At 43.8% G+C, this 23,985-nt stretch overlaps 2 protein-coding genes across 7 annotated transcripts in view; both read right to left on the bottom strand.

Annotated features, from left to right (window-relative positions):
- The window catches only part of AXDND1 (axonemal dynein light chain domain containing 1), a 43,708-nt gene extending 36,281 nt beyond the window's left edge, over window positions 1-7,427 (bottom strand). Inside the window, exons 1-5 of one of the 3 annotated variants that reach the window (XM_035123955.2) lie at window positions 7,358-7,427; window positions 7,055-7,124; window positions 6,182-6,353; window positions 2,651-2,832; window positions 1,889-1,989 (exon numbers count right to left, since the gene is read on the bottom strand). In XM_035123955.2, the coding sequence (XP_034979846.2) occupies window positions 1,889-1,989; window positions 2,651-2,832; window positions 6,182-6,290 (392 nt within the window). In that variant the 5' untranslated portion in view covers window positions 6,291-6,353; window positions 7,055-7,124; window positions 7,358-7,427. The other 2 variants (XM_035123954.2, XM_035123956.2) reach the window with 2 other exon arrangements.
- A 2,159-nt stretch (window positions 7,428-9,586) lies between these two features.
- Window positions 9,587-23,985, bottom strand: part of LOC118089157 (sterol O-acyltransferase 1) — a 64,249-nt gene continuing 49,850 nt past the window's right edge. For all 4 annotated transcript variants that reach the window (XM_060276617.1, XM_060276621.1, XM_060276619.1 and 1 more), the window contains 8 exons: window positions 23,877-23,958; window positions 22,642-22,687; window positions 20,694-20,823; window positions 17,261-17,358; window positions 15,154-15,252; window positions 14,178-14,313; window positions 13,404-13,549; window positions 9,587-12,337 (listed from right to left, as the gene is read on the bottom strand). In XM_060276617.1, the coding sequence (XP_060132600.1) occupies window positions 12,281-12,337; window positions 13,404-13,549; window positions 14,178-14,313; window positions 15,154-15,252; window positions 17,261-17,358; window positions 20,694-20,823; window positions 22,642-22,687; window positions 23,877-23,958 (794 nt within the window). In that variant the 3' untranslated portion in view covers window positions 9,587-12,280. The remainder of the gene's footprint in view (window positions 12,338-13,403; window positions 13,550-14,177; window positions 14,314-15,153; window positions 15,253-17,260; window positions 17,359-20,693; window positions 20,824-22,641; window positions 22,688-23,876; window positions 23,959-23,985) is intronic.

The raw sequence follows: 23,985 nt of genomic DNA, 5'->3' as shown, positions 1-23,985 counted from the left end.
TTATATTTATGAACCTCATCTGTTTATTCCTGCCTACGTGTAGAACCTTACAACTGTAGAACCTTACATTTTTCCCTATTGAAATTCATTTTGTTAGTTTGGCCCCAATTCTCCAATCTGTTAAGGTCATCTTGAATCCTGATTCTGTCTTCTGCATTGGCTACCCCTCTCAGTTTGGTGTCACATGCAAATCTGATGAACCTCCCCTCAATTCCTTCATCCAAGGTCAGACCCCTGCAGCACCTCACTTTTAACTTTTTCCCAAGATGACAAGGAACTATTCGTGAGCACTCTTTGGATTTGGTCAGTCAGCCGGTTAACCTTGCCCAGCCCACATTTTACCAGCTTCTCCACAAGAATATAATAGGGGACTTTGTCAAACCGCCTTGAGCATTGTTTTTAACTGTTGAAAAGCGGCATACAAATAAAAAATGAAATGAAATACACTACGTCCTAATGCACCAAGCTTGTAACTTTTTTTATCAAAAAAAGAAATGAGATTTGTCTGGCATGACTTGTTTTTCAGAAACCCAGGTTGGGTCTTAGTCAGGCATCCCCAAATTGCCACCCTCCAGATGTTTTGGCCTACAACTCCCATGAGGACCAGTGGTCAGATATGATGGGAATTGTAGTCCAAAACATCTGGAGGGCCGAAGTTTGGGGGTGCCTGGTCTTAGTAATCACAGCATTCTTTCCAAAGTGTTCACAGACCAACTATTTAATTATCTGTTCAAGGACCTTTCCTGGTATTGATTTCAAGCTAACTAGTCGGTGGTTACCTGGGTCTTCTTTGCCTACCTCCAGTCTGCAAGGACTTTACCTGTTCTCCGATAACCCCTGGCTATTACCAATGCTGGCCCAAAACATCTTGCTGCCTGAAGTGAACCCCAAAAGGTGTGCCAATCAGATGCTTATGGGAAGACCACATGCAAGTTATGAATACAGCAGCCCTCTCATGCTATTGTTCCCCAGTGACTGGTATTCAGAGACATCCTGCAGGAGAAATGGGGCTGGGAGCCAGATGGAGCGATGGAAGGGGGGGGGGACAGACTCTGCAAGTGATCAGTTGAGAACTCTGGCAAGGAGGAGGGAGTCCACTGCAACCAATCAGTTCAGATCTCTTCCAAGAGCTACGGTAGTGATTGCTTGATGGGAAGAGGTGGAAAAAGAGAAAGGGGATGACAGAAAAAGAAAGAGAGAAGATCTGCCCGTTTCTTGCCTCTGCTCCCAGCCACTTTTGGTCTACCCACCACCAACATCCACCCTCTAGCGGATTACTCTCAGTGGAAGGCAAACTCCTTCATGGCTCCCCCTATCCCCGAGATAAAATGGAACAATGTGTTGACAAGGAAGGTCTTGGGGTCTTGAAAGGGCTGGTTTTCAAACAGTGGTGGCCACCGCTTTTGCCAAGTGTGCCACAAGTTAAACCCGAGTGTGAAACAGAGCCAGCTTGCTGAACGCTGAGCAACATATGCAGCCTCCCATGCACTAGAATGGTTTGGCTCTGTGGGTGCAGGCAGCAGCATGAGGAAACTGGCTGAAGAGCAGTCTCTAGGCCAGTCTTCCCCAACCTGGTGCCCTCCTGCGTTTTGGAGTACAACCATCATCCCTGATCACCAGCAGAACTAGCTGGGAGGGATTGCATCCAACAACATCGGGAGGGCGCCAAGTTAGCAGAAGCTGCTCTAGGGTCATAGCCAGGTTCATGGGCATTCCTGCTCATCTCCAAACACACCATCACCACGGGTTAGCCACGCTTCTGTAACATACTTAATGGGCGTTTCCCTAGCACTCTCCTTCAGCCTTGCACTATGCCTCCCAAATCCTAGGACTACTACTACAAAGAGGCATGTGACATGCCAGGGCCCTATTAATTCCATTCTATTACCTTCCAGCTCCTGTGAGGCAAATTGGATGCTCTATCAGATATCGAAACTTGTTTCTGCGTACAGGATGTTGCCAGACCCCATCAGCAGTACGAATGCACCCCTGAAGAGTGAACAGAAAAGACTAGTTCAGGAGGTTCTTCGGGATCAGGTGGTAAGCACAGACTAAATCTCCAATACTGATAAGCCTAATGACACATTACACACAAATGCACATAGCAGTGAGATCCTGTCAGCTGTTTCTTCTACGTCTTAGCTGAAGCCTTTTTATGAGCTGGCGAGAGATGCATGTGAAATATACATCAAAAACAGGAAGGAGAACATGCAAAAAACAGATGCAATAAAGGGATGGGTTCTTTATTTATACAACATGCCCAAAGTGTTGTCAAGGACTTGTTTCTTTGTTTCTTACTGAACCAATCTCAAAAGTTTCTGTTGCTGAAAGTAGTTTGTGATATGTATGAAAAATAACAAAAGCTGAAGTACTAAAATCTCCTTAATAAAACTCTAAGTGCCAGTTCCTTGGCCCAACTACTGTCTCTTGCCTCCCCCACCATTCAGTGAACCTCAGGTTCTATAGCATTTCTCATGCCACCATGTTCCAAATCATGCTCCCTTTTGCAAAGTGTTGTCCTAAAATACTGGTGTCTATGTGCACCTGGCATAATTCGCAGTCACCAGCAGACATCCACAGCAAGTGGGTTTTGTGGCAAATTTTGTATTTAAAAAGCAAATATTCACAGACTGGAAATGAACTTATGCACCTGAAAGTCTTTTATACTTTTTGTTTTCTTGGGGGGTCTTAAAACACTGGGACAGGGGATTGGGTTGGCAGCAGAGGTCAGTGCAACAAAGATCTCTTCTGGGATGAAATCACGCTGTAAAGATGTGGGCAGAGGCTTTGAACTGTCTAATGCACCTGACTTGTCTCTTAACTGAGGGAGTTCTAGAAAAAAGCAAGAAACAGAAAGAGTAACTGTTAATATTTGGTGGTGGCAGCAAATTATCTTTAACCCCCCCCCCCAAAACACCTTAAAGCTGACAATTCTATCACACACATTTCAAGCTGGTGCTCAAGAGTAACATTTAAAATCCGTATTTATCCCTAATATAAACTGGCCTTTGAGTAAAGTTACAGAAGCCCCCGCTGTAACTGTTTAGTAGGAGCATTGCTAAAGGAGGAAAGGAGCAGCAGCAACAGAGAAAAATACCCATTTACATACCATGGTCTTGGCCAGGGGGTACAGAGGAGTGCAACTGCCCCCCCCCCAACAAATCAAGTAAACAAATAAATAAATATACTTAACTAGCTGATCAATTGCATCACAGATAACTCAGTTCTACCCCCCCCCCACATAAAGACTGCCACCCTAAAATAAATCCTGGCTACGCCCATGTTACATTCGCAGAGTTATTACTTTACGGCAGAGCTTCCCAGACTGTGTGTCGCAACATGTTAGTGTGTCAGTTGTAGTGTGTAGGTGTATCATATGAACACTCCCCGCGCTCCTCCCGGGGTTCTGGTTTGCTAGTAAAATGAATTACTGCATTGTGAAATGATGCACGTCTAAAGAGTGTGTCACCAACATGAAAAGTTTGGAAAGCTCTGCTTTACAGGTACACGATACTCAGGATTTTTAAAAGGTGCTTGGAGCATTCAAAGTCTCACATGGGAGATACATTCTGATATGCTTTTAATTTCTGTTCTTTGATCAAACTGCAACATATATGCACTGGAAACAGCCATGTGGGAGGACTGAGAGGATGCCCATGCTACCATAGACCCTCCATTGCCAGTGCACAACTGTCCCCTCTTCTTTGCCACTGTCATCATTCTGCACTCTCCCAACACCACCACAAGTTGCCAGATGTTCCGAGGAAAGGATTCATTTTTTGTTTATTTTCCCCATTTCAAAATGTTGTGCAGCAGTAGATTCTCTGTTCAGCCAAGCATCACCTGAACTGGCTCCAGCCAAGCATGCAAGGCTCAACAGCACACCTGATAAGAAGAAAGGCACCCTTCCCAACGCTGCCTGATAAGCTGGCAGGGAATGGTGGAGCAAATTGCCAGGGCTGCCCGCTGCCCTCTTGGTTTCAACCAAAGAAATTTTGAGGAAACTGCTGAAACCAACATGGCAGCAGGCGTAACTGCAGAAGGCACACTGACTCCTAGCTAAACTGGAGAGGGATGGGTGAGAGTTGACAGGGAAGATGAGAACAAGAATGATGGAAGCAAATGGGGTTTTTATTTTATTTCTTTATTTATTTTGAGCACCACCTGCTCTTCCCATTACTCCACTCTTGTTGACCAATCTTCTCTGTGTGTGCCTGTAACTTACAACCCATCCAAATCTTTGTGAAACGATGGATCTAAATGCAGAGACAGAATAATAGCAACAAATCCATAGCACAGATACTAATTCACACAATGTTGGCTTGTTTAGCTAGTAACCATTGGCTCCTAGTTCATATGCAATCATGGTTTTAGTTAAGCCATCACATGCAAACACAGCCTGAAAGTACATCACTCTTCTCAACATTTTCCCCCCCATTTGGCTCATTCCTACCGAAAAATGCTAAGGTGTAAGGCAGACGCTTATAAAATCCCAGACTAGCAAATGAAAACGGGGAGAGAAAATTAACTCAAGATTTAAAGAAAAATAATTTGATATGGGACCAGTGGAGACTGAGAGCTTTTCAAGCCTATCATAGGGACATAGGAAGGTGCCTTATACTAAGTCAGATCCAGTGGCCCATCCAGCTGATACTGTTTTCCCGGACTGGCAGCAGCTCTCCAGAATTTCAGGCAGGTGGCATAGCCAGCCCTACCTGGAGATGCCAGGGAGCAAGCCTGGGGTCTTCTCCATGCAAGGGAGATGCTCTACCTAGCTACAGCCCTTCCCCAAATTATATCAGTTTTTAATCTGCAAAATTTGTGTGGTTTTTCTCAAAGAAGCAATTTTATTCTAGAAACCCTGTATTTCCTCAGCACTCAATGCTTTGTGACTCCGCCTCAAGCATTGCATCCAACTGCAGTTTTATTTCTGTAAACTGCTTCAATATTTTTAATGACATAGTGGTATATAATTTTTGTTATATATAAAGAAATAGTGCTGTGTGGAACATGGTTACCAGACTCTAAATGTCACTTATTACATAGCACCTTTACCCACACTAACAGTAAGCAACAGACTGGCCTCCCTGATGCCCGCAACATTTTGTGACCATGTGTTTCATTCCAAGTGTTTTTAAATTCTTTAACAACTGGGCACCCTGCCACTAATGAAGAATTGGGTTTTTAAAAAATTACTTTAAAAAGTGTTAAACTTGAGTAGCACTGACCGTACCTGGCTTCAACACCAACTTGACATTTCATAAATTATGCCCCCCCCCAAAAAAAGTTCAAGATTGCTTAACTCCTCCTCTACCAGCACTAAAATATTATAATTTTATTTTCAAGTCTGCAGCAGGGCTAGTCTCCTCACTTAATCCATGGCATGAACAGGATTTTATAGTGATGATGGAGTCACCAAAAGTTTAGGACTACATACAAAACCAAGGAAACATAGCGTTAGTTAGACATTTTCTCCTCCAGTTACAGTGGTGCCTTGCTTAACGAATGCCCTGCTTAACGAAATTTCCGCTTAACAAAAGGATTTTTCGAGCGGAGCTTGCCTCGCTAGACGAATGCGTTTTACGAAAAATTCGTCTAGCGAATCGCGGTTTCCCATAGGAATGCATTGAAATTCAATTAATGCGTTCCTATGGGCAAAAAAAATTCAAAAAAATTCAATGCATTCCTATGGGATTCGCTAGACGAATTTTTCGCTATAAGAAAAGACCCGTGGAACGAATTAATTTCGTCTAGCAAGGCACCACTGTATCTTTATTATCGGAAAACCACTTCTTTAAATGATAAGCAACCATATGTAAAGAGTCATATTAAAACATACCTATAGAAGAGGTGAAAGAATTGATATTCCTGCTATAGACAATAACAAACAGCAGACACAAGGGATTCAGATCCAACCACCTCTTCTTAACCTGAGCCCCACATGCCCTACTTCCTTGACTCCTGAAGGACCTGTTCTCCCCATGCACTCTGATGGCAACAACCACATACTGTATCTTGTTAGGCCCAAAATGTGCTTGAACTGAACCAAAGAGAAACGGTCCTACTCCTACAAATATATCGCAGTACTTTCAGGAATCCAAACACTGCAGACAGAGGCAGTCAACAAAACTCAATCCTGGCTGCAGCTATACATTACTGAACAACCTGCTGCAAGATTTACCGTTACTATCCTTGCTGACAGATACTAAGGAAGAAGCATCTCTGTGTTTTTTGTTTTCTTGCTTTGAAGTAGACGGAGGCACTGGAACGAGTCCTTTGTTTGCGGACATGCTGAAATGTTGATTTTGGCTGGCTTGCTCACTGACTCACAGATTGTTGGCTGCTGCATATATCTGGAAGGGATATATAACCCACATGGATAGACTGTATAACTGCAATGGACCTGATTCAATTTCAGCCTTGGTTTAAGAAGGTATGCTAGCATGGGGGAAAGGATATAAATTGCAGGAGGCACACACTGTGTTCCTACATTTCTGCTTGCACTGCAAGCTGCTCCATCTGTGGCAGTTAGCCCATTTACAAGGAAGAAGTTGGACCCCTGCAGTAGAGAGTCACTTGCTATTGAGATATACTCCGTTTCAGACCACCTTGCCCCTGTAAAACTGAGTAGAGAGAGGCATGAATACTGTCATAAGATACATGTATTTGTTTTGAAACGGTCAGTAGATTTGGGGAAACGGCAAGAGGAGGGAGGACTAAAGAAAAGGGAGTAAGTGTTGGACTGTTTTGTTTCTACTTTAGTACGCTGTTTTGCTTTTAAAATACAACAGAGTAGAACTTATAGAGCCCCGTTTCCCAAGACCGCACCTTTGCTTCTGCCAGGGATGGGGAAGCTGTGGCTACCCAGGAGTTTTGGAGGCTGCCTCTCCCCCCATCCCTCACCGCGGGAAAGGCTGGGAAGGGCTGACCAGAATCGGGAGTCTGGCAACCCGACGCTGGTTCTGCATTCCTGACCTAGGCAGGCCACTTCTGTTGCTTTGATGCCTTCAGACATGATATGGATCTGGTAATAATCCCAATTCTCCGCTCTCACCTCCTCAGAAGGTTCGTGGCTTCAGGGCTGCTGGAGGTCACACCGCCTGCTGCATGGCGACCCCGCTGTCCTGAAAGGGAATGGGGCACGTGTGAATGGCCTCCCTTCTCCCTTCCCATCCCCACAGAGGCGCCTCGCCCCACTTCTCGATCCCCGCGAGCCACGCGCTCCATGAGGACTAGAAGCCTCGCCCGGCTGCAGGTAGGGAGCCCGGGGGGGGGGCGCAGAGCTCGCCGGGAAGTCGCCCCCCCCCCGGCAGCATCTCGGGGGAAGAAGCGGAGGAGAGGCAGCGGCTCCCTTTACCTCTCTTTGCATGGTTCCCGTCCGCGTCCGTTGCCATGGGAACCGCGCACGCCTCTCGCAGGCGTCACTCGGAGCGCCTGACAGCAGAGGCCGCTTCCGCCCAGAACTTCCGCCAGGCGGTCCCGGCTTTCATCCCCGCTATCCGCCCGCTTCTTTCTATCTCACACGCCCGATTTTAGAATTTTTTTTTGAAGGCACCGAATTAGACGCGTTGACAACGGTGATGGGGGCAGGGAAGGGTCCTTTCCGTAAGAAGCAACAGAGCATGCGCGCGAGAAAAGGCTGCTCCACCGCGCTTGCACCCTCAGAAAAAAAGTGTAGAGGTGCGCATCTCATTCTCTGGGTTAGAGCCTCTCGGGTTCAGCTGGGGTGGCTCCTTAGGAAATCATTGCAGATGCCAAATAATTTGACATAGGAAGGAATGGGCACTGACGTGTCCATCTCCCCTTTCTGGCAAAGGACCACACACAGAAATAGGGATGGATCCCTTTTTCTATTTACTGAGTCGCAGTGTTTTATGTACAAATAGTAAAAACAAATTCTACACTTTAGAAAATGCTTGTGTCCCCTTGCCAGTCAGTAGAGCCTATGGCTGTAAATGCAGTTGACTGCGGAGGGGCAATTCAAGGAAGGCGGAGTGGCCCTTCTATCAGAGGGGCGTTTTGCAAGGGTGTGGGGGTGGAGATCCCTCTAGCTGCAGCCCCACGCTTCACGTGTTGATTTGGTGATCTACTCCAGTGTTTCTCAACCTTTTTCGGGCCACGGCACACTTGTTCCGTGAAAAAAATATTATATCATATTATAATTATGACTGCAAATCGCCCTTCTCGTCGCCGCACGTCGCGGCACGCCAGCCAGCGTCTCGCGGCACACTAGTGTGCCGCGGAACAGCGGTTGAGAAACGCTGATCTACTCAATGTCATAACCCCACACTCACCTGCGGCCCCCTAATTTTATGAGAGGGTAATGCTGTATGCAATGGAAAATCTTTCCTGAGACCTGCCTTTTGAGCAGTTGTTGCTTTTACTATGATCTAACAGATGCCAGTCTTAATGTCTATCAGTTGTAATTATGTCTCAGTCTTGCTCAGAGATATTTTTATGGAAAGAGAGGTGCCAGAACTGGCCAGGATCGCTTTCTTCGTTCCCTTAGAATTGGCCATGGTGCCCCTTGGAGAGGTGCCAGAACTGAGTTCCAGGGAGTTTCAGCTGGAAAAAGGCCCAGTCTTGCCCCCTCCCCGCATTTGACAAGGCAGAGAGCATGACCCGGGTTGCTTGTGAACCCCTCCTGCCCTCCAAGCACAATAGGGATAAAACACAGGGCATTGGTGGGTCCTCCAGGGCTCTACCCCACCCTGTCCCCCAAATTGCAGTGCAGGGATAGCAACACTGTCCTGCTCTCTCCACTGCCGTTCACCTCACCCTTGAAACTTCACACCCAGCTCTTGAAACCTGCAGAAATTATAAGTGGGTTATCTTTAACCCTCTTCACCACAGCCCCCCCCCCCAACCTCGCATTTAGGGATAATAGGCGGCTGGTTTATAAAGGCCTATCTTCATGCTCTGCTATGAGTCCAGATGACCCCTTAGATGGCTTACATATAAAAGCAGGAATCACTTCTGCTTGGAAAAGGGGAATCGTAGTAGGGCAAACTCAGCCTGTTACTCGGTGGGCATCATGGGAGCCAACTCCCAAGGGTGAAGGTCCCTTCGCCACCCCCAATATTTGAGGTGGCCACCCCACCTCCCAGCTGATGGGCAGTCAAATGGTGTGCGTGCACCACTTCATGCGATCAGTTTTGCAGGGTGGGGCTTACCTGCCCCGCCCCCCAATATTTTATTCAAGGTGGTACCCCCGGTGGGCATAGAATGCTGAGTGTGGGGAGGGGAGCAGAGAAAGAGAAAATTGAAGGGGAGACCAAATGATAATGGATGAAGCCCTGCTGGACTAGCACACTGAACAGACACACTCCACGTTGCAGCATTTTCTTGCAAATCCCATGTCTAAATGCACACCACAGATGTGCATAGATGACCATGATGATGATGATTTAAATTTGCAGCTCACCCTTCATCCCAAAATCCCAGGGCGGTTCACAGCAGAAAAATACAAAATGAGAATACAAAATACAGCATAAAACATAAACACAGAATGGAGAATACCACACTTTCAACCAGTTCGTTGTCTAGGTGCAGTACACCGAGGCTGGAATGAATGTAGGCAGACAAGTTTCATGAATAGCAAAATATATTTCAATTTCTGTAGTACAGTATAGATCACATAATCCCTTGCAAGTAACAGAATAGGTCACAACAGACAGTTCAATACATTTTGGAATCAGTTAACAATTCTATATCCCACCATCAACAACCTTCCCTGACTCACAATGTTCTCCATATTACAAAAAGATGCAAGTGAGACTTGGCGATACCATTCCAGTGTCAAGTACAGTTTAAGGTCCTCTTCTCACCACCGTCTGTGCAAGAAATGTTTTCCATTGCTCACTCTGAGAAAAGAGGAAAACTACAGCCTTGCAAACCAGCACCTTCCAGATTAACAGGATGCCTTGTCACAGAGGTAGAAAGGTTACAATCAGTTGTGTAGATCATTTGCAGGAGATTTAAAATCATGTTGTGCCCATCCAGTTTACATTCACAGATTCAGTCCCAAAGCATGAGGTTGACTACAATTAGTATCGTATATTGATCTTCCCAAACGTCCCCCTTAGAAAAAAGTACACATATTTCCCAAAGATAACAGGATTTATTTGATAAAATTTTCAAATTATATTCTGAAGACAGAGGTTTGGGTGGTTCTCTTTAAACAAGCAGCAGAAAAGGACACAATGCGATGAAAATTCTTTGGGTGGATCCAGGCCATCTTATAATGACAATTACAGTGCCATCATAGACAATTTAAGACCAAAGCAAAAAGCTTTTTGGAAGGGATATGTCTATAATGGTAACACTGATTTAGCAATTCTACAATCTGCACATAGAGTTTGCAATGTTCTAGGAACAGAAGTCTCCCTCACACCTCTATCTAGAACCTGCAACTACAAGTGAGTAGCCTCTAAAAACAGTGTGTTTGTTAAGGGAACTTATCAGACTCCTTTGGAGCTTACACAGGGTGTTGATCCAAATTCAGATGCTCATATTTCCTCATCTTTCTCCAAAAGTGAATACTGTTTCAAAGAATTTTAAAGTTTTGAACTAGATTAAATACTGTACTTGACGTTGGGCATCTTGAAACCACTGCTCATCATATTCAATCCAGGTGGCACTTTCCCCCAAATCCACAAAAATTAGCATACTGTATATTCCTGCATATAAGACTACTTTTTAACCCAGGAAAATCTTCTCAAAAGTCGGGGGTCGTCTTATACGCCGGGTCGAATTTCTTATACGGTGAGTATATCCCAAACTCTATATTTTAACTGGAAAAGTTGGGGGTGGTCTTATACACCCAGTCTTCTTATACGCCGGAATATATGGGTATATCAATGACACACCCACCTTCGTCAAATAAACCTGGAACACATGGCACCTTAATTGTGGTACTTAATTTAATGCTGCCTGTTTTATTGGATCGGAGGCCAAAGGGCAAAGTAAGCCTGGTAAGGAAAAGACCAACCTTTACTGCTCATATTATTAAGATTATTAAGATCCTACACCTAAATGGTACACCAGTGAAAATTTATTCAAAAGGGGGGGGGGGGATAAAGCTCAAAAACAAGGCACAAAAGTTACAACATACCTTTTGTGACTCATAAGAATCAGTAACATTATCCTCAAAGTAGAAGTTAACAGATTCCATGTATCCTCGGCCAATTTACATTACAACAACTATTTGTTTTGGCAAATTAAAGGTTGTGGATGAATCAAAACTCATATGCTTACATTATGGCTACTTCCATGGAAAAGGGTATAGAATACCTTACTGCTTCTCCAACCAGGTATCCACAAAGTCACATTCAAGTGGCAAGTGAACTTGGCCCTCCAACAAGAAGAGTGTCCCGTAACACACATCTCCAGACTCAAGCCCTCCTCGCTTGGGCCGTGGTTTGCGAAAGGTAAGAAACCCCAAGTCTCTCTCCCACTCTCCTTCCCTTTTCTATACCCCAATGCAAATAGCCCTGCATCTCCCTCAAAGCCTCTGCCTATACTTGGGAGTGGGCAGGAAAAGAGGTTGTCTGGTGACAGTAAATAAAAAGCAAAGTCATTTTTTTTGTGGGCCATTGGCTCCATCACATATTGTGCTGTAGCAACAAGCAAAAGAATGTATACAAATACTGAGCAAGTGTCCCGTTTCCAAAGGCAATTCAGAAGGACGGTTACGGTCAGACAGGCAAGCCTAACCCCAATCACAATACAGTGGTACCTTGGTTTACAAACTTAATCTGTTCCAGGAGTCCATTCTTAAACCAAAGTGTTCTTAAACCAAGGCGTGCTTTCCCATAGCAGCGGGGGACAATAGGAAGCAAAACATGTTCTTATTGCAAGGCAAAGTTCACAAACCAAAACACCTACTTCCAAGTTTGCAGCATTCTTAATCCAAGTTCTTAAACTAAGCTGTTCTTAAACCAAGGTAGCACTATACAGCCAACTTCAGACAGTAACACAAAAAGTACTGTTTGCAATAGGCAAAAGTCTTTACCGGAAATTCCTTCACCAACCTTTCAGTAGGATTCATGACCAGCATGGAAATGGCTCAGGTTGGAGCTGCCAAAGGAAAGAGAACCATCTGCCAAGCCACCTGCAGTCCTAGCTGCCTTGAGTGACAAAATGCCATCATTTGCCATAACTAAAGAGAGTTTCCCTTTAAAAAGTCTGCAGTCATTTTAACACGCTAGCCCAACTTCTTGTCATTGTTTAAAAGACAAACATCTTCTGACCTTGACACGGAGGGATATCCCAAAGGGTGTCAGAATTTAAGATGGCAAGTCCAGGAACGCGGTTTCACATAGTCAAGGAAAGTGGGCTATAAAACACAAGAGGAACAGTAATGTTAGGCAGGAAATGCTGGGCACTTTCACTTCTATAAAGTTATCTATTAGCCATGTGAACAAACGCCAGTGATGAAACCAAAGTGTTTTACAGAGGACCTAAGGACTTGCTGTATCTCAAGCCTGGGCAACCCCCTAACTTGCAGCAGCCAATCTAGGCAATTAGAAGTGGGTTGGGGTGGGGGTGAAGGCTTGCCTTTCCCAATAAGACCCCCCTTCAGGGCAGCTTCACCCAGCCTCTTTAACTCTCTGAATGGCAGGTCTTCCAGGTCAAGTAGCAGGACGGCCCTACGGTAAGGCTGGGTGACGCAGGGCGCCAGGGCGTCAGGGGGGCGCCGCGCAGCTGCGCCCGCCAGACAGCTGTGCTGGGAAATGGGGCGGAGGGCGCCAGATATGCTTAAGATGGCCCTGTCAAGCAGAACTGCTAAGGTGTCTGCAATCCTGAAACTATAATCCCACTTGGCTCCAGCTACTATGAGGCCTCAACAGTCCAAGAAGCAGCCCCAGGGGGTTATGCATATGCATGTGGGCTGATCTGGCATTACATATTAAATGAGGAAAGGTAGTGGGCACTGCATATTAAATGTGGCAAAGATGTAGTGAATTCTCTCTGTTTGAACCCAGGAGATCCAAAGTTGGCAGTTGAATCACAGAACACAGCAAGCAAAATGAAGAAACCACTATGCTCCGCTAAGGCCTTTCACTCTTTTCCATTACCTTCCTCTCCCTCCCTTCTTTACTGCCCCCTTCCATCCTGTAAGAACCTTTGGCTTTCAACTCTCCAGAAGGACAGAAGCTAGCTTTACAGTATTCATACAAAAAGACATGGAGGAAGTTTCAGAGTTTTTTTGCTGACCCTGCTGCTTGTAATTCCTGTTAGAAAGAAACCTCAACAGTAGCTATTCTGGGCAGAATGCAACCTTCTAAACATCTGGAAGAAGTTTTCAAATTTCATGTTCACATCTTACACCTTGAATGAATAGTCTAGAATAGCAGCTCAGCTCTGTTCCTCTTACTTCCAATGACAAGTGGAATACTCACATTTTCCAAAGGGCAGTGCTTATGGGCATGCCATTCCTGGGTGTGGAGGCAAAATAGGACACTCTGGCCAAGGAAGAGCGTAATCCACAGGATCACATTCCATATGGGGCCTTTCCGATGGTCATTGAGAATGAAGTTGAAAAGCACTGACGGAAGAAAATTAAAATGCTCTCAAAATGCATGTTATTGATCATCTCATGAGACTTTGAGAAAGTCACAAATTACACTTTGGAGCATTAGAAGTCCTTACTCCTCAGCCAAGCAAAGGAAGCCCTCCCTCCTACTTTGGCCATGATCAGTCTCAGAAAATGGATATATATATATATATATATATATATATATATATATATATATATATGTATTAGAAATGGATATTTAACTGGGGTCAGGAGAGGTTCCGGGTTTCAGGGTACAAATGCTAGGGCAGGCTGGAAAACAAGCCTTCTGCATCTTAAGAACAGGTGGCAACTAAAAGTCAAACCTCAGTAATTTCAGAAACTGCTGCTGCTGGAAGGTATACAGTTGTACCTCAGGTTATGTTACCTTCGAGTAACGTTATTTTGGGTTGCGAACACATCAAACCCGGAAGTGTATATTTCTGGGTTTCGCAGCATGCGCATGTGCAAAAGCGTGCTTCTCGCATGCAGAGGTGCTTTATTGCGCCATGCGCGTGCGCAGAAGCAGCGCTTCTGGATACGAACTTTTTGGGGTGAGTACAGATCCCTGGGACGAATTAAGTTCATATCCAGTGGGTCCACTGTATTTGGTACTTACTTCCAAAACCCATGAAGAAGCAGAACAGGACCGGATAGAAGTAACCAAGGCAGACGGCCAAGACGTATTCGTGCACAATAGCAGAAAGAGTGAAGACTGACAGCATAGCAACTGCTTTGGATTTTCCCCCAAATAACTGGTGGTGAGAAAGAGACAGAGACAAACAAGGGGAAGGGTGAATTCTCTGATAGGTGAATGTATCAGAGGATATCCAATTTTCAAAAACAGTGAACAGCTTGTGATAACCACCCTTAAATTGCCCATTCATATTTATTGCACAGGAAAGGTTGTTTCCAATGGTGGCCTTGCTCTATCAAAAGGACTTCTCTTCTCTTTTGTTTCTTTTTCTCTTTTTTCTTTTCTTTTTCCTTTCTTATGTCCATTCCTTTTAATTGTCTTTAGTCTTTGTTTTGAGGTTTTTCTTTTTTTGTTACTAACGTTTTGGTATATGATTTGTAATTATTTTATTTATGGATAGGTATGTGCAAACTGTGCATATGTATTTTTATCTGAAATACTCAATAAATACTCAATAAAGAATTTTAAAATAAAACAAAAACAAAAGGACTTCTACTTGCACAAGGCAGGGCACCTCATTTTTGCTGTTCCCTCCTACTCAATGCAGCCCCACAAACACTTAACACAAGAGCTGGAACAGTATGGGATATGGCATAGAGGGGTGCAATTGGTGATAGACTGGTAAAAAGAAAGTGACTTCCCAAATACTGGATACAAACCAGAGTGCATAAGTACAAGATTCTCTCTTTCCACCTTCCTCACCAGGAAAGAGGCTATTGTCAGATCTCTGTATGAGTAAAGTGACTAGGTGTTTTACATGTTGTGTAATTCACTTTTACATTAGAACTTAAATAAAATAATTTTGTGGGTAAAATATAAAGATCTCTGCCATTCCTTTTAAAAAATGGATTTCTATTAGAGTTGAAGCAAGGGGGTGCATTAAAAGATGGTTGCTTACCCAAAGGAAATCTTTGTATGCATAGTAAAACAGCCAGTCATGCACCACCACATTCCAGGTTCGGTAATACCTTGCATAAGATGTTGAATTCCACCAGTCCTGCAAGAGAGGGTCAGGGAAGTAAAAAGAGCAGAGTATTAGTAGCGACAGTAGGTCTCCAAGGCTTAGATCCGAAATGATCAGAGCTAATTCAAATGTGACATTTTCTCTACATGAACAGTAATTCAATGTAGGGGGAAAACCTGCAAAGCATATTCAGAAAAGGGAAATATAGAAGGTAGCTGAAATTCAGAGGCCCTTTCCATCTCTAAACTGCTCAAACTACCGGTAATCATTAATGGCCCCAAGTAGAAGAAGAAGCAGGATCAGAACACGCATTTTATGATCCCTTGGAATTTCATTTATTTATCAACACATATACGTGTATACTGCTCATGGGACGCGGGTGGTGCTGTGGGTTAAACCACAGAGCCTAAGGCTTGCCGAATCCCCGCGATGGGGTGAGCTCCCGTTGCTTAGTCCCTGCTCCTGCCAACTTAGCAGTTAGAAAGCACGTCAAAGTGCATGTAGATAAATAGGTACGGCTCCAGCGGGAAAGTAAACGGCGTTTCCGTGCGCTGCTCAGGTTCGCCAGAAGCAGCTTTGTCATGCTGGCCACATGACCTGGAAGCTGTACGCTGGCTCCCTCGACCAATAACGCAAGATGAGCGCCGCAACCCCAGAGTTAGTCACGACTGGACCTAATCATCAGGGGTCCCTTTACCTTTACCTACCGTGTTCCTCCTAAAATAAGACACCGTCTTATATTTATTTTACTCAAGAAAATAAGCCTATGGCTTATTTTCGGGGGGTGTCTTATTATTATTTAATTACCGGTACCGTAAGTTGCTGCTGCTGCTGAAGCGCTGACAAAGCGCCCAGCAGCGCCGCGCAGAGCGCCCCGAGCCACAGCAGGAGGAGGAGGTGCTGTGGATTCAAAGTGCTACAGAGCACTGCTGGGTCCCGCTGGCTCGGGGCGCTCCACATGGCGCTGCTGGGCGCTTTGATCACTCTACCTGACATACTCGGACGGCACTGCCGGCCACGCAGCTTTCCTGTGCCCCAGAGAAGCCACCCGGGGATCGGGCAGCCAGTTTGTTTCCCAAGAGATGCGCTCTCGCACTGCATGGAATGGGCGGGGGAGAGGCATGCTTCCGTGCCTGCACGTTTCTTGGCGGAACTGTGAGCTGAGGCACCAGCGGCCGGCGGTCCGCTGTTGCCGGTGCACCTCGGTACCTTGCAGTTGGCCGGGTTGTCGCTTTATCGACGCTTCAGCGGGGCCCGCAGCACGCACCGCGTGGAACCCCGAGCCAGCGGGACCCAGCAGTGCTCTGTAGCACTTTGAATCCTCCTCCTCCTGCTGCGGCTTGGGGCGTTCTGCGTGGCGCTGCTGGGCGCTTTGTCGACGCTTCAGCTGGGTCCCCCTGGCTCTACGGCTTATTTTCGGGGTATGCCTTATATTTTTTCAATGCATGAAAACCCTGCCATGGCTTATTTTATAGGCACGTCTTATTTTATGAGAAACACAGTATATACTGCTTGAGTACAAATAAAACCTCTGAGCATTATACATAAGGCATCAAAATTGCCAATAAAAGTTTAAAACATCAGAAAAAATCAGCAGATAAGCTAAAAACATATTAAGACACACTTCAATTTCTACATTGTCTGGATAGGCAAAAAGTTTTTAGCAGGTGCCAAAAGGAATACGGCAACACTTTATTGCAGACGTTTAAAGGCACCAGTATATGCCAACACCAAAAGAAGGCTGCAGGCGAGTTCTGCGAAATACTGTAATTTATGGAACGGGCATACTTTTCTTCCATGACGCCATACTCAAAACTATTTACGTACATTTGTTTAAAAGTCACAGCAAGGTTAAAATACTATCCGAAAAGCCCAGAAACACAACACATAGCAACAAATGCTTGTGAATCAGGAATGTCAACAGAATAAAAGGCACAGGCTCCCTTTTTCACCAGAGGGAAAGGAATGTATTAGTGTGTGTGTGTGTGTGTGTGAGTGAGAGAGAGAGAGAGAGAGAGCATGAGCCTTGCACATCAATTACCTTGTAGAACATTCTGTCAGCAAAGCGCAGCATCTCAGCAAAAGCATTCAGCCAGTAGTGAAAGAGTAAAAAATATATGAATATTGTCATCAATATACCTGGGGAGCAATAAAGAAAACATGTATTTCAGCGTAATTTATTTCATTTATGTGGAGGGGGAAATGGCTTGCCCTCCCCCCTCTGTATTGCTCCCCAAGTTTCCATAAACGCTCTGGAATAGCGAACCCTTGAAATAGAAGCAATGAAAGTAATGATTGACCTTGCTTAGGACAATATCTGAGGATGTTTGCTCTTGACCATTTGCTAATGCAGTGTTGGGCAAAGGGTGGTTGATCTGATGCCACGTATACTGCAAAAACTCTGTGAGGGACAAATGGCAGCAAATAAGCTAGCAAGGATAAGAAATGGATCTAGCAATAAAGCTCATTAAACATTGTTAATGTGTAAATGTATAAACATGTATTTTAGCTGCTTTGGTCATATTTGCTAAAGTATTAATTAGCTTGAACCTTTATAAATATGCTGTAAATAGAAGACGTATAATGTTGCACTTGTGTTTTCAGGCCACAAACTGCACGTATACTGCAAAAGCTCTGTGAGGGGCAAATGGCAGCAAATAAGCTAGCAAGGATAAGAAATGGACCTAGCAATAGTAAAGGTAAAGAGGCCCCTGACCATCAGGTCCAGTCGTGTCCGACTCTGGGGTTGCGGCGCTCATCTCGCTCTACAGGCAGAGGGAGCCGGCATTTGTCTGCAGACAGCTTCCGGGTCATGTGGCCAGCATGACAAAGCTGCTTCTGGCGAACCAGAGCAGCGCACGGAAACGCCGTTTACCTTCCCGCCGGAGTGGTCCCTATTTATCTACTTGCACTTTGATGTGCTTTCGAACTGCTACGTGAGCAGGAGCTGGGACGGAGCAACGGGAGCTCACACCCCGTTGCAGGGATTCAAACCACCGACCTTCTGATCAGCAAGCCCTGGACTCTGTGGTTTAACCCACAGCGCCACCTGGGTCCCAGGTGTTTAATAAACAAGTGTTTAATAAACATCATTAAATATTGTTAATGTGTAAATGTATAAATGTGTGTTTTCGTTGCTTTGGTCATATTTGCTAAAGTATTAATTACCTCGAACCTTTATAAATATGCTGTAAATAGAAGACGTATAATGTTGCACTTGTGTTTTCAGGCCACAAACTGAGCAAGTAGGCTCTCCCATCTCTCTGGAGGGGAGGGGGGGACTCAATGAAGAATTTAAAAGATAGAAAAGGGAGTTTACCAAAAACAAACAAACACTGGAGCCTTTCTGCTAGGGATTATATGGTTAGAAATTCCAAAAAAGGATGGTTAAGTTGTTTATGTATGCAAGTACAGCAGCTAGAATTCGTTATACACAGAAATGGAAAGATGAAAAAGTCCTTATTAAGAGGAATGGATAATAATGTAATGGACCTATGTTGAATTAGCAAAGGTAACAGCTATAATAAGAGAATTTAATGCTGATCACTTTTTTGAAGAACAGAAGCCCTTTTTGGATTTTTTAAAGAAACATTACAGGATGAAGAATCCACAACTAGGTTTTCAGCTAAGAAAAAAATAGAGACAATTGTATTGTGATAAATGAGTGACAATAGGCTGCAGCATAAGGAAAACATCACAGAAAACGGATTGAGAAGTCAAGAACAAAAAAGAAATCTCTTTTCAAAAATGTATTGAAATGTTATGTGTAAAATGTTCAGAAATTTAATAAAAGTGTAAAAGATTGTTAATGTTTTAGATAATTCAGTGTAAAAAATATGTATTTTTGTTTCTTTAGTTGTATTTGCTATTAGTTAGCTTGAACCTTTATACAGTCGTACCTCCATTTACGTAACCCTCTGGTTATGTAAACTTTGGGATGCGTGCGCGTACATGCACAGAAAAGGTCCTCCGGGTTGCGAAAACCTTGGGATTCGTCCGGACCTCCAAAATGGATCCCATCCACAACCAGAGGTACCACTGTACATATAAGAATAGAAGGTGCATAAAGTCCTTTACCAATATCAGACTATATAGACTAGAACCAAGGAGAAAAAACCTGCTGTTTTAGTTAAAGATTAACTTTTGTGTTTGTTTGTTTGTTTATTGTTTGACTTGTTTTGACTTATTTGACTGTTTATTGTTTGACTTGGCTGTTCTGATCTGAGGCTAGTTTGTTGCATCCTGTAAGGGGGTCTTGACCAGAGCATGAGGATGTCATGTCATGGCTAATGTATAATGGACAACATATAACTCGTTATATATTTAGCATGATGTAAACTGTATGTAAAAGAATATAAAAGTGTCTTGAAACCTGTGATCCCACCATTTTATGGGATTTTCCTTGACTGCAGTATAGTTAATAAAAGGGTATTGTCTTGCTGGAATCCTTGGTTGCGTTTCATATTTAATGCCCTACCTTGGACAAACCTGGGTAGTGATTTGGCCCCCTCCCTTGTCAATGACCATGTAAATACAGTGCTACCTTGGTTTACAAACATAATTAGTTCCGAAAGTCTGTACTTAACCTGAAACGAACTTTCCCATTGAAAGTAAAGGAAAGTGAATTTATCTGTTCTAGACGGGTCCGCGGAGTACTCAATCTGAAGCGTACTTAACCCGGGGTATGAGTGTAATTGGTTCCAGAAGTCCGTACTTAACCTGAAGCATACTTAACCTGAAGCGAACTTTCCCATTGAAAGTAATGGAAAGTGGATTAATCCGTTCCAGAAAGATCCGCGGAGTACTTAAACTGAAAATACTCAAACCGAGGCATACTTAAACCGAGGTATGACTGTAACTGATTACCCTCCCATTAGGAACCATTGTCTGTTTTTTGACTGGCACCTAAAACAGACAATGATGGAGCCAGACATGCTTCCCTGGGGACCGCATTATACAAGCAGGGAGCCACCACTGAAAGGGTCTGTTTGCATGTTCCACCCTCCACTCCTCCCTAAGATATTTACGCAGTGACCAGGCTGGTTCACAAGGAGAGAGGAAGCCCTTGTGGTGTTGGGGTCCTGAGCCGCATGAGGATTTATAAGTCAAAACCAGCACTTTGAACTGAGTCCAGAAACTAACGACTGCTCGCATCTCCAACGCAAGACTAAAAGGCAGAAATGGGTGAAGCAGGATTGCACCTGCTGCAGTCTACTTGTACTGATATTATTACATACTGCAAAAGCTGTTCAGAGAGAAGAGCAGTAGCTCAGTGGTAGTGGATTCATGCAAAAGGTAGAGCCAGGAAATGTTCCTTGTCTGGAAACCTGGAGATCCACAGTTAAGATCATCCAACAGACCATACTTTGCCACTTGTTGCCAGTATCACCACTGTATCTGATTATTTTTTTATTTGTTGCTTAGATAAATTCCAGAATTAAAAGGGGCCCAGTATGACACGCAGAAGCACTCACATGGAAGTATGATGTTGAAGATGCAAAGGACAAGCTCTCGTACATTAAAGTGCTCTCGACTATGGCTCCGAAATGCAGGTAAGAGGTATTTGTCAAATAAATAAGAAGTATAGAAGAGTGACCCAAGGACCTAGACAGGAGTAAAAACAAAAGCCCTTGATTATAAAAGTAGCACAGGAGGAATCCGTAAGAGAGAAAGCTGATCCCAGTTCCCAATATACACAGATATAAGCTGAGTAAACATAATACAGTATATTTAAAGCACATGGCATTCCCCAAAGAATCCTGGGATGTGCACTCTCCTCCCCCGAGCTCTAATTCCCAGCACCCTTAATAAACTGCAGTTCCCAATATTATTGGAGGGGGGGCAGGAAGCCATGTGGTTTAAATGTCTGGTGTGTATGCAGCCATGGGCAACAGCTAACCAAAGGATTCAGTGCCACTACGATAGACCGTGCTTCTTTCAGATAAACGGCATTCCACGTGGGCTCCACCATGTGCAGATTCAGCATGCCAGCAGTTGGAAGGCCTGGGTATGTAGGTGCACTTACAAGCAACAGAGTCAGCACACATTGGAAGCCTGTGTATATGTGGAGGGGCCCAGGTGGAACACCTGCTTTACCGACAGCAGTTGCTGTGGTAGTGGTTTCATTGTCCTGCAAGGAGCAGGTCCCACAAGTGGAGAGCTGATTAACAGAATGTTTAGGGAAGCTTTTAATGTTTAATAGATTATTGTATTTTAATATTCTGTTGGAAGCCGCCTGTGGAAATCCAGCCAGTTGGCCGGGGTATAAAAAATATTAATTTATTATTATTATTATTATTATTATTATTATTATTATTATTATTATTATTACTTTTTATCCCAAATGGTCCTTTGAACTTTTAGGATCTGTGAAACTGCACAGCTAGCCTTCAACCATGCTTGAAATCAGCTGATCTGTTCCACTCGGCAAAAATAAAATAAAATATACAGATGCTGCACTGTTCACAATTTCCTAAACTTTGGAAAACGTTTATTGATGATCAGAGGACTAGCACACAGACATTGGTTAAAAGTCAGTTTAGGAAGGCTTGTCATTTAGTACTATTGTATCCTGTCTTCAGAGAAATGAAACTGTTTTATTTATCTTATAATGGGTAGGTGTGTTTGTCATTAGTTTAGGAGAATTATTCATTCAGTAACCCTTTGAACTTTTAGGATCTGCACGGCTAGCCTACCTCAGGGGAAGACTACATCTCCATTTGAAAAATACAACCGGGCTTGAAATTAGGTGATCTCTTCTACTCAGCAGAATAAAAATATAGTCAAATCTTGGTTGTTGAACATAATCTGTTCCGGAAGCCCATTTGGCTTCCAAAACATTTGACAACCAAGGCTTCTTACACTCAAGCGGAAGCCACGTCGGACATTCGGCAGCCGAAAAATGTTTGAAAACCTCAACACTTCCAGGTTTTCTGTGTTCGGGAGCTGAAATGTACGATAATGGAGGCGTTCAGGAACCAAGGTTTGACTGTACAATTTACAGATGCTGCACTGTTCACAATTTCCTAAACTTCGGGAAACGTTCAGATAATAAGAAGACTAGCACAGAGACATTGGTTAAAAGTTGGTTTAAGAAGGCTTGATGTTTAGAACTGTTACGTCCTGTCTTCAGAGAAGCAAAACGGTTTTATTTATCTTATAATGGGTAGGTGTGTTTGTCATTAGTTTAGGGGTAATTATTCATTCAGCGATCCAAATCTATGACAATAGGATGCAATTCCATGTGACCAGGCATGGCAGCTTCAGAAAGCTTTGTCTCTGTTTTTTATGCCAAAATAAAAATAACTAATGCAGGCTTGTGCAGTCCAGTAGGCTAGTATATATTTTTATGAACCAGGAACTCTTAGCAGTTTTCAAGGCTTCAGAAACACAGGACTCCCAAAAGGAAGAGAAATATCTAACCTGTGCAAACATGGTAGCTACATAGCTCCATCTTATTGTAGGAGTTCTGAAAAGTAAAGGAAATCACAGTCATTACACCTAAGTCAAGACAAGAGCTTGCTTGGCATCAGCTGAAACCTAATTTGTGAGAATTTTACAAACAACTGCTAGACAGCAAGTCACTTTGAGTTACTTTCCATAATAAAAAGCAATAAAAAAATAAAAGCAGAGCTGATGTAGTCTTTAGTAAACACAAACCAATTTCTATTCCAGAACAGCCAATATTCAACGTAAGAAAGTATGTTTGCTAGTTATGACTTTGCTCAAATGGCATGTTTTACTAAATGTGCAGCTGCACTATGTTTTTTAAATCAGTTTGTTATTTTGCATGAAGAAGGAAAGGAGTAGTTGATGGCAATAGGATATACAAATAGGAGAATGTGGAATACCATGAGAAATTGAAAGATAACCCTGTATAATTTCTACAAAGGAACTCTAGCAATATATATATATATATATATATATATATATATATATATATATATCCCATCAAAACGCATGAAGAGCACCTGTTATTTGAACCAGAAGCAAAAAGCTCTGGTGTGCTCCTCAAAAGAGATATGCATTGAGCCTCTGCATTTTGGATCCTACTAGGCCTGCTCCAGGAAAATTCAGAGAAACAAACCTAACCTTTACTCAGAGACGACCCACTGAAATTCATGACCATGGGTTAAGTTAGAGACCCAGCAGTGGATGAGGCCAGAGGCAAAAGTGTGTGGAGCAATAGATAGAGAGGCTCAGAAACCAGTGGAGTAGTGTGGGTTGCCCAGGACCGTGAGGAGAGGTTTGGTGGAGGGAGGGAAACAGACAAGAGGATGCATGCACATTCAACTGTCTAATACTGTTTGCATCACCCAGGAGACATAAGAAGAGTCGTTCTGTGGTCTGGAGAGGTCACTCCTGGTTTGAATGGAGAAGCTGTTTTCAATGGATCCCAGTGACAGAAGTGTGCAGTTGTACTGAGGCTGCCCCGGGTGTTGAACTTTTGCATCCATAACAATTTTGCACCCAGGGCAACCGTGCCTGTGGCCCCACCATGCTATGCCACTGCAGAGGATCGCACCTGCCCCCTGGGCCTGAGGTTCCCAACCTGTGTGTTATGCCCTCCGTTATGAAGCATGCATCCAGTCCAACCTTGCAATCACAATGGCTATAAGAATTGCCAAGTCACAATGGAGCAACTACATTGACATTACCGGGGATATTCATCTCTGTAAATAAGGGTGGGAGCAAAGAGGAAATACAGGTACTGGGAAACTTTAGGAACCTGTACGGTGTCTGAAAAAGCAGAACGGAGAGAGTCGT

Source organism: Zootoca vivipara, chromosome 7 (genome assembly GCF_963506605.1).
Source record: "Zootoca vivipara chromosome 7, rZooViv1.1, whole genome shotgun sequence".
NCBI lineage: Eukaryota > Metazoa > Chordata > Lepidosauria > Squamata > Lacertidae > Zootoca > Zootoca vivipara.
This window is presented reverse-complemented; position numbering and strand designations above follow the sequence as displayed.